Below are 18,967 nucleotides of genomic sequence, written 5' to 3'. Positions count from 1 at the left end.
ATATATTCCCAGCACTCCTCAGTTGAGACATTTTGGAGTCCTCAACTCATTGCAATGCTGAACAAGAAGGGAGGGAAAAAGTCAATTCCTCACTTTTATTAGCACACATCCATACAAATGCTACTCAAGTCACGTCCAGTTCTCAGTAGGGATGGTTAAGCCAAAGCCTTTGCAAAGAAGCAGAGGCTCCAGCCGCAGTAATTTCCTGTTCTGAAGGACACAACTCTCTTGCTACAAATTAAGGAGCGGGACCCAAATCATTAAGGGAGTTGTAGGAAAGCATTTACAGGAACAGTAAACAGATATATTTACACTGGTGGATCACTGAATGAAGATCCTCACATTTTTAAGATGTGCCATGTCTAATGGAGAGGAGATCAATCATGCAATCTCCGAGTGGGAAGGGGAGGGAAGGGGAGGGAAGGGGAGGGAAGGGAAGGGAAGGGAAGGGAAGGGAAGGGAAGGGAAGGGAAGGGAAGGGAAGGGAAGGGAAGGGAAGGGAAGGGAAGGGAAGGGAAGGGAAGGGAAGGGAAGGGAAGGGAAGGGAAGGGAAGGGAAGGGAAGGGAAGGGAAGGGAAGGGAAGGGAAGGGAAGGGAAGGGAAGGGAAGGGAAGGGAAGGGAAGGGAAGGGAAGGGAAGGGAAGGGAAGGGAAGGGAAGGGAAGGGAAGGGAAGGGAAGGGAAGGGAAGGGAAGGGAAGGGAAGGGAAGGGAAGGGAAGGGAAGGGAAGGGAAGGGAAGGGAAGGGACCCAAAACCATCAAACTTCATATGCTGTTGCTGTAAGTGAAGAGCTTGTTTGCAGCTGCAGGTGAATGCAGAAGGAACTTCCATGGATGGAGGGGGAAAACTGCCAAGATGTGCTAAGGTTGTGGCTTTACCCAGAGCCTTGAATGATAGCTGCGAACAATTGTTTTCAGCTAATGTGATGTGTTTCCAGTGGGGTAATTAACGTCACCCTGTCAACGTGGCTCTGCCGTAACAACATGTTAAGCACAGTTCCAGGACTGGAAATAAATAATTTAAACCACTTCACATGAAGTTAACTTCACTCCCAGATTATTCGTTAGCGCGGCCACATGAAACAGTCGGCTTCCCCTGCGCTTATTTCATCCTGTCACTTCCCGCACCTTCCATACTGTGAGACAAAATGACAAGTTGTAACAGACAGGCATGGGAAACAGCTGCCTGTGTCACCGCACGGCGGTCGACAGGAGCCCTTCCAACCACGCCGACTTCAATCTTGAGCCTAAGTAAGCAATTTAATGAAAAGGCAGGGATTTACTGATGTGCAGAAAATCATCTCTCAAGGCTGGCCATCATCCTCCGCTGCGGCAGGGAGGAGCCATACCCCTTTGTCCCCGCAGCGCGCGGTAAGCGCGGCAACACGGGCATCGCCGGCTCTTCGGGCTTTGGTAACTCGTCCCCCAATGGCTGATAGGATCCTAAATACCTCTGGTCAGGGCAAAAGTGAATTTGAGGCACAGTCCTGGTCGGGAGCGTCACAACTGTCAGCAAGGAAGGTAAATGGGAAGGGAAGGAGGAAATGGGGATGAAGAAGAGCCAAGAGGAGGGTTTGCCCGAGGTCCTGCAACAGACCTGTGACAAAGCCCAGGAAGATGCTGACCTTGGCTCACAACTGCAGGGGAACACTGGAAGGCCTCGCAGGCCCTCTGCAAAATGATGCAAAACTCCACTAAAACACAGCTAACCATATTCCAGATACACCGAGTGTGTCATCTATCCAATCGCTTTATGTAATCACTATTTGATTTATTTATTTACAACACCAGATGAATACCCTGGCCAAGATGTTTAAAAGAGGAGTCTGTAATTAGCTTCATATCCACAATCAGTTAATGGCCTTCTTTTCAAAAGTAGTGGACAGAGGATTGGTTTAAATCCAACTCTGCCCAGGATCTCTGCAAAGCTGAAGCTTATAACATAAACAACAGCTCAGTGCAATAGGAGACATGATACTTACAGCAACTTGTTCATGCCTGTATCAGTGTCAGTTACACAAGCAAATCATGTAATATCTCCTTTAATATTTTCATAACAACATCCTTTCCCTCCTATGTTCTATCTTATGTAAGTCGCTCATATGTAAGCCTTGAACAAATTGCTCATCCTCATGTACTCCGAGACACCTTCACAGAAATAGTATCATTATTCAGAAAAGAAAGTCTGAGAAGCTTGGCAAAATACAGTTAAAACAAACTGTCATGGCTAAAAAAATAAAAAAATCCCACCCCAATTTAATTCTTGGCTGTTTGGCTAACAGCTAAATTATACCATCTCTCCTTCAAACAAAATAATTTTCCTGTAAATTAATATAACATCTGTTGCCAACAGAAATAGTGTAAGCACACAAACAGATAAGCACATACATACAGAGACAGAGAGAGAATCAGGAGTGCTTCAGATCAAAGATTCAATAGAACAGTCACACATCTTTAGAAAAAAAACAACCCGAGACTGACAAAAAAAATCAGCTCAGGAGTTTTTCGAGCCAAAAACTGTCATGTAGTCTACCAGGATCTACAGTATCTGTCACTCTTAATTGCACTTTTATATTTAATCAAGATCCTAATTAAAACTAAATGCCTATATATATTCCAGCTATACAATTATCTTTTCTACACTATTAGATATATATTGACTGTCAGGCACAATACCTCAATGAATCCCATACACACCCTTAACAGCACATCCTGCAAGTGGTGGATGACTGCATATTACTTTGCTATAAAATAACCTCTCCCTGCACAATTAAACAGACTTAATTTTCCAAAGCAACATAATCTCTCTGAAGCGCTGCACTAGCTGGTAGGACTTAACCCAAGCCATACAAGCACAGGAACATATGCTGGGCGTTTTCTGCCACCGTGTGCTACAAAGGAGGTATAGCTGGCTACACAGCCTAAGCCTCTGCAAATTTCCTAGCAAGTTCAGCTGACCTTGTGGGAGCTTATTTATTTGCAATTATAGAATAATAATAAGTAGGGTTGGCTATGGGGAGCATGGGGGGGTGTGGGGGTGTGGAGAAAAAAGTAACAAGAAAAAAGTTTCAGATGCTCCTGAGTTAAAGCTAAAATAAATTAACATTAAAAATAACATTTATTTCTGCAGCTTGTGGGCGTGAATCCAAAGCAGAAAGCAAGCAGAGAAGCCCCTTTCCCTCTGCAGTGCTCTAACAGCTATGAACCTTCCTCCCCCCTTGAACATAAACACCGAGTGTAAGCACTTAATAAACAGCTAAGTGAAAGACCTCTAGCAGAGCTTCATGTTCACATCCAGACTGCTACAGTAATCCACAAGAAGAGACAGTCTCGGTTGGGAAGAAAAAAAATGGAAGGAAGAAGCTAGTGTAAATTCCTTTTCCATGTGGCAAAACTGTAGCTAAAGTTTGGGAGGGGAAAGGAGGCCAGGGGCTAGAGCAGAAGTTTAGAAGCCAACTGTCAACAAAGAACTGGAGGAAAATGAGGGCAGGGCACAGACTGCACTGCACACGCAAGGTATAGGCTGCCCAGAGGGGTTGTGGAGTCTCCTCCTCTGGAGATATTCAAGACCCCTCTGGATGCCTATCTGTGTGTATCTGTGTGATATGTCCTAGGAAACCTGCTTTGGCAGGGGGGGTTGGACTCAGTGAACTCTGCAGATCCCTTCTAATCCCTACAATTCTGTGATTCTGTATTCAAAAATGAGCCTACAATTGGACAAAAGGGAGTCAGGTTGGACGACACCAGTCCCCACTGCAAGAACCACAGAAGTAAAAGGCGCAAAAGTTTAGCAAAGGAGGAGGAAAGAGAACAAATAACAGACAGCATGTATGTTACCAAGTGAAAACTGCAACTGTTGGCGAGCGCTGCAAATAACAATTCTCCTGTAGCTCAACCCTCCTCTCCCCAAATATCTTTCATTTAACTTCTGACAGCTGTCAAAACAGAATGTGATACTACCAGGGCTCTAAATGCAGGAGAAGAGAGAGCTGCTTCTTGAATCTAATGATTTCACAAACCCGTGTTGTTCTTGAGTTTCCTCAATACCCGCAGTAACAGAAACACTGGATTTCAGGCGGCGATACCCTGGTACTTCTCAAACAGCCTGCAGGTGAGCACACCGCTCAAGACCATGTTCCCAGACCTGAGAATTCACTAGGTGGGAGCTGTCTGCTCTTCCGACAGGGAAATAACAGGGAGCCCGGTCCTGTGGGATGTGCAGAGTGCTCTTTTGTTCAGCAACCTCTAATCTCATATATTTTCAAGAGCTTCAGATCAGGAGGGAATCAGCTCCTGTGATGAGTATGACTTCCTGTATATCCCATATCATTAAGATCCATCCAGATGTCCCAAGATGAAGCCCAAAGGCTTCCATTACACCGAAACATCACTCCAGCCCTCAAGAGCACAACCTGGTGAGTACCATAGAGGTGAACCTCTGAGTGACAGATGTAGGAAAGCCTAATGTGCGTGTCACCCTTGCTAAAGGCAAGTGTGATCATTGGCAATCTATTTCCTGAGCTACATCCCATCAGGTGAGCTGCTCCCACACCGTAGTAAAGAAAAAGAAGGTAAAAAAGAAAAACTCTTACAAAATAAGCCCTCAAGATCTAACCCAAACAACTATGGGAGGGAAGGAGAAGGGAAGGAAAGCACACAATTCCTCCCATCTCTATGGGCAATCCTGCGTAGTCCTAAAGGACGGGATTTAATTAGAACAGTTACTTCTGTGCAGATCTGCAGGTGCTATGAGAATTGTTAAGGGCAATTCTGGTAAACGTGTTCTCCTTATGCTTACCAAAGAAGGGAATTTAACAAGAGCACAAGGGATCATCATGATCTTCCATCTCACAGACTGGCCATAGAATTTCTCCCAGAAACTGAAGACTGATTTCAAAAGAAAATGCCGAAAACTTCTTAACAATGAATTCATCAAGAGCCCCAATAAGCTGGTATATCATTTTACTATGCTCATGACTGGCATTTTATCACGAGGTAGAATTTGCCTAACTTCAGCTTCCAGTCCCTGGATCTTGTTATAGCTTTGTCAGCAACACTGAAGAGCCCTCCCCCTCGCCAATATCAGATATCAGCTGGATCGTGCTCAGCATCAATCAGCCCTTCATACTGGCAGGGCCGATCTGTATGAGAGTAAATTTTTCAGCTCAACGCAATATCACATTGCCTTTGAGAGAAAGACCATTATTCACACTTTATTTTCACTTCACCCTTGTACTCGGAGCTTAAAAACAAAAACTCAAAATGGATTTGGCACAATTCATATGTCAGAGAGGCAAAGTGCTGGGAGCAGCAGACAGAGCTTTCATTCTTGAAAAGCTTTAGAGGATCACACAGAAAACATTAGCAATGGCTGATAAAATGAGTGCAATATGGGGTAATTATATCCTTCACCAGAATGAACAGATGCACACTGACTTCAGTAAAGCTGTGTCTATTTATGCCAGCTGAGGACCGACTCTCTCCCTCTCTCTTTTTTTTCTTAAGTCAATAAAAATTATGCAAAAGAAAAGGTTCTGCATAACTTTACACCAATGACACACCCTAAAACCCAGGTCACCCAACTGACCTGAATACAAGTATTTCCAGCTTGCTTAGTTTTTGGTTCCTCTCCTGAGAAGCTCCTATCCTCTTCAGCTTGGTCTGGGACCACAGTCCAAATAAACACAGTTTATTTCCTTAGCACGCATTTAAAAACAACACACCTGACTATAGATCCACACACTGTTCTGGGTTTTTTACCTCCTTCCCTTTTATGGGGGTCACATGAAAGGGAAGTTACTCTTCGGTCTGTATCACAAAGAAATCCCAGGCAAGATGACCCAGTTCAGTGAAACCCATGTCCACATGCAACATAAGCCTCCCCTTGGCATCCACCTGGGATATTAGCTTGGGGAACCACAAAAGAACAGTATGAAATGCAGGGCAAAACCCCAGTGACTTCTCCAGCCCACGTTTCCAGCACTGCTTTGGACAGTGATGACCAGGGAAGAAATCTTAATTCTGACTGAAACCAGGAGCAAATTGAAATAACCCAAATAATTCCAGAACTGCAGTGAGCACCTCAAAAGGAACCCTAGTCTCTCATTTTATGTGCCACGCCGCCCAAGAATCACTCTGTGGCGTTTTCACATGTACTTATATCATGTGTATTATATGGGATATCTTCCACTGGACTGTATGCTCACCGTGCTTTGGTATTTCAATTTGTCAGTCAGGGAGAGCCAACTTAAGCGTAAAGGTGACACACAGATAACGTAACCCCTGTGCAGTTTTTAGGAAGACAAAGCTATTTCATTTCAGTTTTCTTCCCCTTCAGCTTTGCTTGGTACTACAGAAATGGAAGTTTTGCTGAGAGGGATGTTTGTGTGGGAATCTGCCAGCTCTGCTTTCTGTGGATGTTGGCATAAGGCAGTCAGGTGGGAGTTCTTTATTAAAAATGTTATCAGTGTTTTGAACACAAAACTGTATTTTCACAGGAACTTGACTGACTTTTGCTAATGAAACGTACGTTTTCTCCTGAGCTACACTGACTATATTTTCTGGTTTGGCATTGCTGCTATTGAGTTGATGATTCATTAAGTGGCTCTTTTCCATTTGCAAAGGGGAAGACTACCATTAAACCAGCAAATTAAAATCAATATTATTCCAAAAAACAACAAGCAGGGGTTGAAGTTGACAAGGATTTCTGCCTTTTTTCCTTCTGCACAATCACTCTGTCCTTGAATATGCAGTTATCTATGTGCCTCTGAGGAAAGAATTTAATCCTTATTGTTTAGGATTACAATAGAAATATAAAAGCTAGACTGTGATTATACACACCAGTCAATAACTTACTGCTATTTCTCTCTTCACAGCATTACGAGTCAGCTTGCTTCTCTAGCAGATACCCATCTATGATTAACTTACTTTAATTTAAATATAAAGGGTCCATGAAGCCTTTAGGCACAAACAAGGAAGCATCTATCTGTCTTCCTCTTCTCCATATACTTTCATAGGCGAGCTGTGGACTAATCCACATAGCTGGGCATTCACTGGACTCACAAACTCTGGTGTCATTTTAAAGACCACGGATATCACAGCTCCACATTGTCCATCACTTTAATAGCTTTTCCTGTTTCTAGACATCAGGAACGGCACATTACAATGATGTGACCAGCCTCATTTACTAGACAAAACAAAAAAACTTAAAAAACAAAATTATAATAAACATAATGACAAAAAAGGGAGAGTTTTCACCTGGGGAAAAGGTACTATGTCAAGTGTTAAAATGCCTTGAATCTTTCTGAGGGGTTGTATGGGTACTTTAGGCTCCTACTTGCAGACAGTCGTGGAAATCAGTCTTTCCAGATCCTTTTCAAAATGTTCACCATGTTGATAAGATCTGAAGGAGGTGAGCATCAGTAACAGCCAGCTCTGCTTCTCCTTCCCCACCACCCTGGAGAAGTTCTCTCATTACAGAGAACTGACACTGAAACTCAAGAGAGGCAGAGAACAGAGGGGGGTACTTTGGAAAACTGGCATCTGGGGGTAGTCCTGCTTGATACACCACATGCACTCATCTTTGCCCATACTTCAAAAGATTGGATTTCTCATCAGTGGCAACCTCTGGCATGCCACCATCCATGAGGAACAGTTCTTACTGTACCACCTAAGTCACACCTTCACCAGTCCTGGCTGTACTACAGCAGTGTAAAATACATACCACAGAGCACTTCCAATGCTCCAACCAATCCACACCTCTCAGCAACAGAGGCCACCCATCAAACCCATCCACCAGTGACTTTTCAACAATGGACTGTGTTTTCATCCCAATTTTCAAAGGTCTCCCTGCAAAAAAACCTGAGTATGAAAGGTCAAGGTGGCCAAGTGTCTCAGGTGCAGGCAGTACCTACAGCAAGGCTGATGCTCATATAGGCAGGCGTCTCAACCTTTTTCTCTGCAAATTAAGGGCACAAACCTCATCCAGCTCTACAATAAACATTTTCTAGGGTATAGTCTTCTGACAGAAATATATAGTGGCATACAATTAATAGTAGCATGCCTGTTTAAAATAAGCAAACTGATAAAAAGAAACCTTAACCAGCGCTCTCAGCTGCTCGCACCTCTCCCCAAAGGGAAAGGATGAGAGAAGAAATAGCTTACAACAGATGTTAATCTTTGTGCTTAACACATTACTGGAAGATGCTCCAAATATAGTGACAAGCACAGCATAAAAGCTTATATAGAATAAAACAGATTAACAACTATATTTATTAAGGGCTACATTTTCAGTCAGGCCTCTGCCTTTCTTTTGAAAAAGCAATTTTGTTTCTGTTTTCCGCACGCACACAGTCCATGAATATTAACTACTGTGGCAAAACCCTTAGCTTGGTTATATACCACGCTGATTAAGTTACCTTGAATTAGATTATCCCTCTCCTCCTCCACTAGCATTCCAACACATCCCCCTGGATGTGCTGAGGGTTATATACCAGAAAGGTGCATGACATCCCTTAGGGGATTATAGTCCTTTTCTCCCCTGATATTGTAATTGTGACTTTACCCAATTCAATTATTCCATACTCAAACAAACAATAAAGAGCTCTTGTCTCTCCACTGCATGATTCTGTGCAACTTTTTTATGCAGACATGCGTAGCTGCCAGCTTCTTTTCCAGTTTCACGAAAGGCTGACTGGTGTTTAGTAATATTTTCCCATTTTCCAATGGTTATGCACAGTTTTAACACCTTAAAAATAGTTACTGGTTTTTTTTAGACTTGCACAATGCAGAGAGAGGCTTTGCCACAGGCTGATCTGTTAACACATTTCTTCTAGGGCACACAGTGGCATCACACAAGTCGGGTTCTGACTACAGGAACTGTATTCCTTTCAAGAAATCTCCCAGAAGCCCATCATGGAGAGAGACTGGAGTAGTGGTTGGTTTTGGTCCACACAGGAAGAGAAGCAGTGGCTACCAGTGGAAATGTGCTCATGAGAATTATCACAACAAAACTATAAAAATCAGGATGATTACGTTTGAGGAACATCTAGAGACCACAGTCTCTGGCTGGGCTCACGCAGTAGCCAGTGATGAACAAACACAGGGTAACAAAACAGCCCCAAGTCCCAAAGCTGAAAGGTGAACTCCTTTCACCTAAAGCAGTTGTGTGTACCTGTTCCTTTTCTCCACTAACATCCACTCCACTGCAGGCATCTGCTGCACAACCCTCTGCTCTACCCTCATCAGGAGCATCATGAGTGAAGCCACCCCAAGCCCTACCTTCAACCAGGACCAGAAAAATAGGTCGGGGAAATAGCATTATAATCTGATTTAGCTGCTGTTCAAATCATCACAGCCTCTCCATTAATTTGAAAGAGAATTGGATTGGGCCCAAATTACTGAATGTAAGGTTTATTTTAATGTCTTCACCAGTCCATATAAAATCTTCCATTTGAAGAACAGAAAACTGTATTTCCCACATGCCTTCAGGTGGCTGAAGTGAGACGTAAATTTTCAAGTAAAAACCAGTTCAAAATAGACTGTCTGAAGTGCAGCTGGAAATCAGAGCCCCAATCTGACATAAGGCCAACCCCTCCTTACAGCTGATGGGTGCCATAAAGCAGAGGAACACCTCAGGAGTAAGACAGTGCACTATCCACGTGTTTGAGCAAAGGATAGCCAGGATTTGCCTCAGAGTGAAGCAGAGAGTTTGCAGTTTCAAAACATCTCACCCAGTTGGAAATCTCAAAGGCCAAAGTAAGAAGGGAAGGACTATTTGGAATTAACTTCCTGAACATCACAGATCATAACAGAAAATTTATTTATTTGATGAGAGCAAAAATAACTTCATATTCTGAAAATTAAAAAAAAAAAGGTCTGCCAAAGAGGCTTATTTTGGCAAATAATGAATGCCAAAAGAAATATTGTTTGCATTGTGCAATGAACTTGTAATTAATGTTTGTTTGCTCACCATTTAATAGCAGTTCAGCACTAAGTGATGGGATTTTGCTGCCATTTGTGAATGTGTAGATTTTGAAACTTCATTCCCCATATGGAAGAGCTCCCAGGGGGTCATATCATAAACCCATTGAAATGAACAAAACAAACGACAAGTATCCATACAACTGTGGAAAATGAGAAAGCTGTGTGCATTGTTTTACATAAGTATTGTCAAGTGCCTCAGTTTACTTGTGTGCTACTTTCCTGCTTGACTGCATAGAGGTAAATCAAAAGAGCCTGTCTAAATGAAGAGAAATGAAAGCAGCAGAAATACAATGCTCCTTCAGATGTGATGAGGGGCCCTTAAATGAAGGAGTCCCCTGTTTCTTTCCAGCCAGCTGGGCAATGTTTATTCCTCTCATGCCTACATCTAAATCTAAAGGGAGTCTGAAATCCCAAAGAGATTCTGAGACTGGCTAAAAGGAGAAACGTCAGGTAGCAATCGGTGTGCTGTCAAGAACACAGACACTGACCCGGATTAATCCCACTTCTCTGTATCCACCTAAAACAAGTGCTATCTTCCTGGCTAAGAGAGAAGTTACTTCCAGACAAGTAGGCTCCTAACATGGCAAAGATTCCCAGAGAGATCCATCCAGGTCTTCCTCCCCTCCACAGACATAAGGTACAGCTCAAACCGACAAGATGAAGCCACTTAGGTGAAAAACTTAGCGGCTTAAGTTGGTAGGCATGCAGGTGGGCTTGTTGAAGCCTTTGCTGCTATGGTCTCATCGCTATTAAGGCCCTACACAATCCACTGTTAAAGCTAGACTTCACAGAGATGAAGGTCAGGGAAAGTTCTTCCCTGTTTGTAATCTAAATCTACCCTCTTTCTGTTTAATTCCATTACCTCTTGCCCTACCTCTGTCACGGCACTCCCTGATAAACAGGACTCCAACAGCTCCATGTCTTTCTTGTACTGGTGACACCAAAGCTGGACACAATACTCCAGGTGGGGTATCACGAGAGTGGAGTAGTGGGGTAGAATCACCTCCCTCAAGCTGCTGGTCACACTTCTTTTGATGCAGCCCATGATATAGGTGTCTTTCAGGGCTGCAAGTATGCACTGCCAGGTCATGCTGAGCTTCTCGTCCATCAGCACCCCAAAGTCCTCCTCATGGCTGCTGTCAATCTCTTCTCTACCCAGACAGTAGTTATGCTTGGGATTGCCCCAACCCACATGCAGGACCTCCCACTTGGCCTTGTTGAACTTCAGGAGTTTTGCATGGGCACACATCTCAGGCCTGTCAGGGTCCCTCTGAATGGCATACCTTCCCTCCAGCATACTGACCACAACACACAGCTTGGTGTCATCAGCAGCCTTGCTGAGGGTGACTCAACTCCATGGTACAACAAGTCCTACATGTTACCAACAAAGATGTTAAACAGCACCGATCCTATTACCGTACCCTGAGGAACAGCATTTGGAATCCACTTGGACATTGAGCCATTCACCCCAACTCTTTGAGTGTGTCCATCCAGCCAGTTCCTTATTCATCAAGTGGCCCATCCATCAGATCCATGTCTCTCCAGTTTAGAGACAAAGTTATTGTGCAGGATAACGTCAAAATGTTTTGCACAAGGCATTAGTTGCTCTTCCCTTATCCACCACTGCTGTAAGTCCATTGTAGAAGGCCACCAAATTTATCAGGTATTATTTGCCGTTAGTGAAGCCATGTTGCAAGTCACCAATCACCTTATTAGATTCCATGTGCCTGAGCACAGTTTTCAGGAGGATCTGCTCCAAGGTCATGCCAGGCACAGGAGGGTCTCTCTGGCCTGAAGTTTGCCAATTGTTCCCTTTTTTTCTTTTTAAAAATTTGGGTTATGTTTCTACTTTTCCAGTCAGTGAGAACTTCACCAGACTGACACAAGTTCTCAGATAGGATGGAGCATGGTTTAGCCACTTCATCCACCAGTTCTTTCAGGACCCACAGGTGTACCTCATCAGGCCCCATGGACTTGTGCACCTTTAGGTTCCTTGGATGATCCCAGACTTGATCTTCTCCTGCAGTGGGTCATTCTTCATTCTCCCAGCCACTGCCTTTGCCTTTCATGACTTAGGCAATGTAACTAGAGCACTTGCTGCTGAAGACTGGGGCACAGAAGTCATTGAGTACCTCAGCCTTCTCCACATCACAGGTAACCAGGTCTCCCGCTTCATTCAAGGGAGAGACCACATTTTCCCCCATCTTCTTTTTGTCACTGACATACCTATAGAAGCTTCTGTTGTTGCCCTTGATGTCCCTGGCCAGATGTAATTCTATCAGGGCTGTAGCTTTTCTAACCTCATCCCTGGCTCCTCAGTTTCTCTGTATTCCTTCCCAGGCTGCCTGCCCTTGCTTCCATCTTCTGTAGGCTTCGTTTTTTCTATTTGAGTTTGTCCATGAGCTACTTGTTCATCCATACAGGCCTCCAGGTTCTTCTGCCTGACTTCCTCTTCGTTGGCATGCATCACTCCTGAGCTTGGAGGAGCTGATCCTTTAATAGTAACCAGCTTTCTTGGGCCACTCTTCCCTACTGGGCTTTGCCCCATGGTGCTGTACCAAGCAGATCCCTGAAGAGGCTGAAGATTGTTCTCCAGAAGTCCAGGGTAGGGAGCTTGCTGTGTGCCCTCCTCACTGCCTTAAGCTTCATTGCCCCCACCAGACCCTCCTCGTTGGTAAGACCAATGTCCAGCATGGTATTTCTCCTTGTTGGCTCCTCTCGCACTTGCAGAAGGAAGTTATTATCAATGCATTCCATGAATCTCCTGGGCTGCTTGTGCCCTGCTGTGTTGTCCCTCCAACAGATATTGGGGTGGTTGAAGTCCCTCACAGGGACCAGGGTTTGCAGAAGTGAGACTGCTACTATCTTTGTATAGAGGGCCTCACCTGTTTGGTCTTCCCTGGTCAGTTGGCCTGTAGAAGACTGCCACTATTGTGTCCCTTGTCCCTGCCCTCCTGACCCATAAGCTCTTGGTCAGCTCCTCATCCATTCCCATGAGGAGCTTCAAGCAGTCCAGCTGGTCATTTGTCAGAGGGCAACACCCCTCATCTCCTCTACCCGGCCCTCCTGTAATCCCTCTTCAGGCTCTGGCTTCTATTGCTGGCACTGGCATCAACCAGCTACTGAGGATGGATTGAGGTTCCCATCACCCAGCAACTTTAGTTTAAAGCCCTTTAGTCAGAAGCCAAACTTTTCCAGTCATTTTTCATTTGTAGATGAAAATGTGGTCTCTCTTAAGAAAGCAGAAAGTTTTAATGGGTGGAGGGAGTTCCCCAATAGGAAGCAATACGGAAGTTTTAAACTTCCCTACAGCCTTTGAGCAGGAGAGGAACATCTACACCACATTGAACTGCCTGCCAAGGAGGACACAGCCTGTAAAAGGGGCAGCCTGTTGCTGAAGGAGGTATTGGCCTTTGGAAAGTCAGCAAAATCCCAGAATATAAAACGTGCCTCTGGTAATATGATACTACCTCTAGCTGTTTACTTCATTTTTAGTGTTGACAGAAATGAGATTGGTACGTGGTTATTTCCTGTGATATCTATGTGAAATAGAAAATTTAGTGAACTATGGCTCAGAGCTGCTGCGGAAGGGTTGGTGTTTCATTAGTATTAAGTATGATTGCATAATCAGGTCTGAAATTGAAGGCTGTTCTAGGAAAGGAGTGAAACAAAGTGAAATATACAAACAAGCAGATTGCCAGAAGCTAAGCAGCATGACAGAAAGGATATGCATTCTTTTCAAAAAGTTGAGGAAATCCCCTTTCTCCACTTTGGCCAATTCTTCAGGATTGAATCGAACACTGAATGAAAATTTTTCTACTTAACAAAAGTATAGAACATTGATGCTTCTCTAAGTGCAGCATTTGCAATGCCATCATCATGGCTGAAACATAACCTTAATGATAATTTAGGCCCCTGTTACAGGTCTTTCAGCTGCTCTTGAACCTCATCTATTTTCAGGAGCAAACTGCTCATCTTTGACACCCCAAAATGGCAGAAATCTGTGTGTTATTATGCTGTAAGAACAACTGAAGAGCAAAGTCTTGAACCCGATAAGGAAACTATAACCTTCTTTTATGTTCACAACTTTGCCTTCCACAAATGTAATTGTAAGAGAGAATTTGAGAACTTTATCTTGGAAATACTCCTTCCTCTAGGCAGATTTAGCTCACAGATCTTCTACTAGATTCTGCCACTAAAGAAAGTATTAGGAAAAAATAAAAGGAATGATCGGAAGATCCAACGGTGACTTCACTGCTAGAAAAGTGTTCATGTATGAGAAAAGGCCACACAAGGAGAAATAGACACTTAATGATCATTAGTCCTACAAACAAACAACAGAACTGCAGCAAAACCCTTGCTGAAAATGACATCCAAGCATTTTGAGAAAGAGGGCTGAAATGGGGAATAAGGAGCACAGGTAGGGAAACAGTGATGGATATTTAGAAAAGAAAACACACTTTGAAAAGACTTTTTAAAAAATTGTGAATCTAACTCTGCTTTCACTCCTACCCAGCTGACATTGCCTCAGTCTGGCTCCTGGGTTAACTGGGCCACAACTTTATACTGGGATTGACAGGGATAAGGCAAATAAGTCAATAAAAGAATGTGTGAGGCAAAATCTTGAACAGAAAGGTTAACACTTCCAGAACATTTTTAATTACAGAATTGCAAATTTTCACTTGTGATTTGTGATTCATCTTATAAAGCATAAATTTACAGTTCACCGTGTGCATTTTGTTCTTCAACAATGAATCTACAAGACATTTTATAGCATTTCATTGTGCTAACAGTATGCTCTCAGAAGTAAACTGGGTTATGTTTTTTTTCTCCTTCAAACTGGAGAAAATCATGTCTTTGCTGTTTGACTCACCGGAGGTGAGTCTTTATTCAGCAAAATGCATGTGTTGACCTACCCATGCCTGAGCACCAGACAAGAACAGACTAGAATACATATAAAATGACACAACTTCCCCATTGGAACTCTGGTTTGTACCTGAGGTAGCACTGCTGGTCCTTGTCCTGCCAACCTCTGCAAGGAGCTGACCTGAGGAACCTTAATGGGCACTGCAGTGATAGTTCCCAAAGTCTGTTGGAAGAAAAACAGTTGAACAGAGTTTAAAACATTTGCATAGCTTCCCAAGATAGTCTCTGCCCTACCCAGCAGCTCCCCTTCCAGGTCTTTGTCTCTTCCCAGCTTATGACAGAAGGGTATAATACACCAGCCCATTTGAAGCTCACCCTCTCACCTGCCTAAAGAGTCAAAAGTCTTCCTTCTCTTCAGCCTTCTTTACAAAGCACTGTTAACTAAAGCCCATTGTCTTCTGGAGCACTTTGTAATTCTCAGTGCAAACAGTCTCATTGCTGTGAGGTTTTTTTTGGTGCACAAATTAAATATAAGTGTGTTGCCATGGCTAAAGGCTGTCTAGGCACTTGCTTGTTTCCAAAAGAGACGTGAAGGAAGGTGAAACTTAAAAATTAACATTGCTAAGATGATGCATTTCATGGTAGCCAGGTCACAAAAGAAGTTCACTGTTTCTTAGTAAACAGTAAACACTGAATTATTAAAACAGAAAGCTACCTATAAATCTACTACAGCAGTCTGTAACATAACATTCAGCTAAGATGACATCCATCTGGGCCAACACAGCAGCTATTACTAGCCACATTTATTTTCTCTACTCACCCTTCTTTTCACTGTTTAACAAAGTTATTCAAAGCTCATTTAAAATAGAATAGAATAGAGTATTTCAGTTGGAAGAGACCAACGATCATCTAGCACAACTGCCTGACCAAAAGTTAAAGCATGTTATCAAGGGCATTGACCAAGTGCCTCTTAAACACTGACGTGTTTGGGACATTGACCACCTCACTAGGAGAACTGTTCCAGTGTTTGACCAGCCTCTTTGTAAATAAATGTTTCCTAATGCCCAGCCTAAACCTCCCTGGGCACAGCTTTGAACCATTCCTACATGTCCTGTCAGTGGATCCCAGGGAGAAGATCTCAGCCCCTCCCTCTCCCCCTTCCCTCCTCAGGAAGTTCTGTTGTCCTCTGGATGCATTCAAGCACTTTCACATCCTTCTTAAACTGCAGGGCCCAGCACTGCACACAGTACCCTAACCTGAGGCTGCATCAACGCTGAATACAGTGGGATAATCAACTTCCCCGATCAGCTGCTTACCCTGTGTTTGATGCACCCCAGGATGGGGTATGTCCTCTTGGCTGCCAGAGCACACTGCTGGCTCATACTGACCTGCTGTCCACCAGTGCCCCCAGATCCCTTTCTGCAGGGCTGCTCTCCAACCAGCCCTCTCCCACCTTAGACTTGTGTCCAGCATTACTCCATCCTAGGTGCCGAATCTGGCATTTTGACTTGCTGAATTTCATCCCATTGTTCACAGCCCAGTGCCCCAATCTATCAAGATCCCCCTACAAGGCCTCTGGCCCCTCAAGACAGTCAAGAGCGCTTCCCAGTTTGGTATCATCAGCAAACTTGCTAAAGGTGGATTCAACTCCTGCATCCAGATTATTGATAAAAATATTGAACAGAACTATCCCTAGAATTGAACCCCAAGGGTCACCACGTCACCAACAGAGATAACCCCATCTACTACAACCCTTTGAGCTCTGGCCTTCAGCCAGCTTTTCACCCAGTGCACTGCAAACCCACCCATCCCACAGCTGGACAACTTGCTGTGAGCAACAGCATGACAACCCTGCCTAAAATCCAGAAAAACTATACACATCACCTTCCCCTCATCCAGTAGGCAGGTGACCCTATCATAGAAGGATGTCAAATTAGTTAAACCAGACTTTTCCTTCGGGAGCCCACACTGACTGTGCCTGATGATCTCATTATTCTTCTACTTTTCAGTAGAACCTGGTATATGATACTTGAGATAGCTCCTTCTGTGAGCACAGAAACTCATAGCTCTTCTGTCATAGCTCATAGATAGTTCTTCTATCACTGCATTCTACATAAACTTTACCTTATAGATAGAGAATTAACCCAGTATTATCTTTAACCATTATGACTATAGTTGGATACCAGGAGTAAACAAATTATGTTTCTGTAATACAGATCCATGAACACACAAATCCTGTCCCACCCTGTACCCTCCCACCTAAAAATCTCTGTTTTGCTCCAACCCTTTGCCAACTTTTCATCTATCTGTAGTGATAGGGGTGTCTATAAATGTACATTCATACATTCAGTTACAGACAGTCTGAACAGCACCTCACCCACAGAGGGTCCTAAAATACTAGATCCAAGATGCTGTAAATAACTTGCACTTTATTTTCTCCATTAAAAAGCACAGATAGCTTATAAGTTTAAGACAGGGCCATAGGTGTAAAGAACATAGCTAACTTTCCCCCTTCAACCTCTTTCTTTCCTTCACTCCTCATTATTGTTCATAGTTTTGTTAACTGGCCAACTTTCTTAAGGCAAGGTTTTATAACTTCTATCTAAGGTTTCTTAATTGCTGTTGGGATGACATGGCACTATAAGCAAGCGGATGACTGTCATTATAACTGCAAGAGACACTTAGTCACTGATCACAAAAACTTATCAGGCTGCTAGAAATAGCTAATAAGGAAAGAAAAATACATTCAACTGAATTGCTCTAAATTTAACTCCTCTTCAAACAAAAAGTATTGGGTCACAGCCAGTAAAATAAATCAGGCTAATATTACCCCAATCTGGAAACAGAATTTGTCAATGGAAAGGAAAATATAATGTAATCAGCTTGAAGAAAGCAAAACCGTGTCAGGTCCATGCCGACAGGCTCTCCTCAGCCCTCAACAAGGTGGTGAACCAGTCTATTTCATCCTAACTAGTGTTTAACAGGAATACCATACATTCTGATGCAGAATATTTTTAATAAATGTGTCCTACAGAGTTTATATTTTTAACTGCTACTCCTCTTGGAGACATTTGGGGGTGTGATGTTATATATTCAGCAAAGACAAAAATTTCCATAAGATTTGCCTGAGTTAAACAACAAGGAAAGCTGCACAGTTATAAACATGCAAGACAATTTTTCCTGAGTACTCGTGGATTATCGGTATCCTGGATTTTCCACGCAAAAATATACTCCATTAAAATTGTGTCTTGAGCCAAGGGCAGAGGTGGGGAAGGACACAGGTAGGGAAAGCAGCATTTCCACCTGTGAATGCCAGAACAACTAAGTTATACCTTCCTGCAGAAGTAAATGTATTGGCGGCAGCGTAAGGAAGAGTAGGAGGTATTTCACAGCAGTCATCCCTACAGGGTGACACGTGGAATAAAACCAATGGGAAGGATACTATAAACTATCTGAATGAATAACTTCTTTGCCCTGTCTCTCGTATCACAGCCTCACGCGTTGGGAAGGACAACCTGATCAATTCCTGCATTCTGGAGAGAAGGAGAACTTGAGCTGCCACCTGCTGCTCTTGCTACTTAGACATAGCACAACTTCCTGCTTTATATTAGCATGAACTAGAATTAATTCAGGTCACTTACTTTGCCTTTTAAGTTGAGTATTAAAATGATCTTTCCAACCCACACTAGAGGAACTGAAAGTTTATTACACGTAAGATAAATATATTCCATTTGTCCCAACACTGTCTATAGATAGGTTGAAATGTCATTCACAATGTAACAAGGCCTGAGTTTTCCCTGGAAAAAACAGCAGCACCACAACGTCTCCTGGCCTCCACATATACCCTCTACAGAAAGTTGAAACACGATGATCTTACTTCAGAAGACCACCCCTGAAGTGTGGCTGCACCTCTTTTCATGTTTATATACGCTACCTCTGATCTTGACATTTTATTACTCCTGTTCCTCCAGGTACAAGTGGGTTTGCAAGGATTTTCAGACTGGACAACAGAATACCATGTATTAAAATCCAAAGTGCCAACACTGAGTGAAATTGGGAATTGACTCTAAAGATAAGAATCAAATTACTCCGAAGTCAGATAGGATACGGTTATCAAT

The 18,967-nt window shown here is 43.2% G+C and overlaps 1 protein-coding gene across 4 annotated transcripts in view; it reads right to left on the bottom strand.

The window, feature by feature from the left end:
* PHF21B (PHD finger protein 21B) overlaps window positions 1-18,967 on the bottom strand; it is a gene marked incomplete at its 3' end in the record, with an annotated part of 166,162 nt that overhangs the window by 27,385 nt on the left and 119,810 nt on the right. For all 4 annotated transcript variants that reach the window (XM_084263996.1, XM_084263998.1, XM_084263997.1 and 1 more), the window contains one exon: window positions 14,980-15,072. In XM_084263996.1, coding sequence (XP_084120122.1) covers window positions 14,980-15,072 — 93 coding nt within the window. The remainder of the gene's footprint in view (window positions 1-14,979; window positions 15,073-18,967) is intronic.

The sequence above is a fragment of the Gallinula chloropus genome, assembly GCF_964237585.1.
Source record: "Gallinula chloropus genome assembly, chromosome: 1".
Classification (NCBI taxonomy): Eukaryota; Metazoa; Chordata; class Aves; order Gruiformes; family Rallidae; genus Gallinula; species Gallinula chloropus.
Note: the sequence above shows the minus strand (reverse complement) of the source record. Positions and strands in the feature narration are given on the sequence as shown.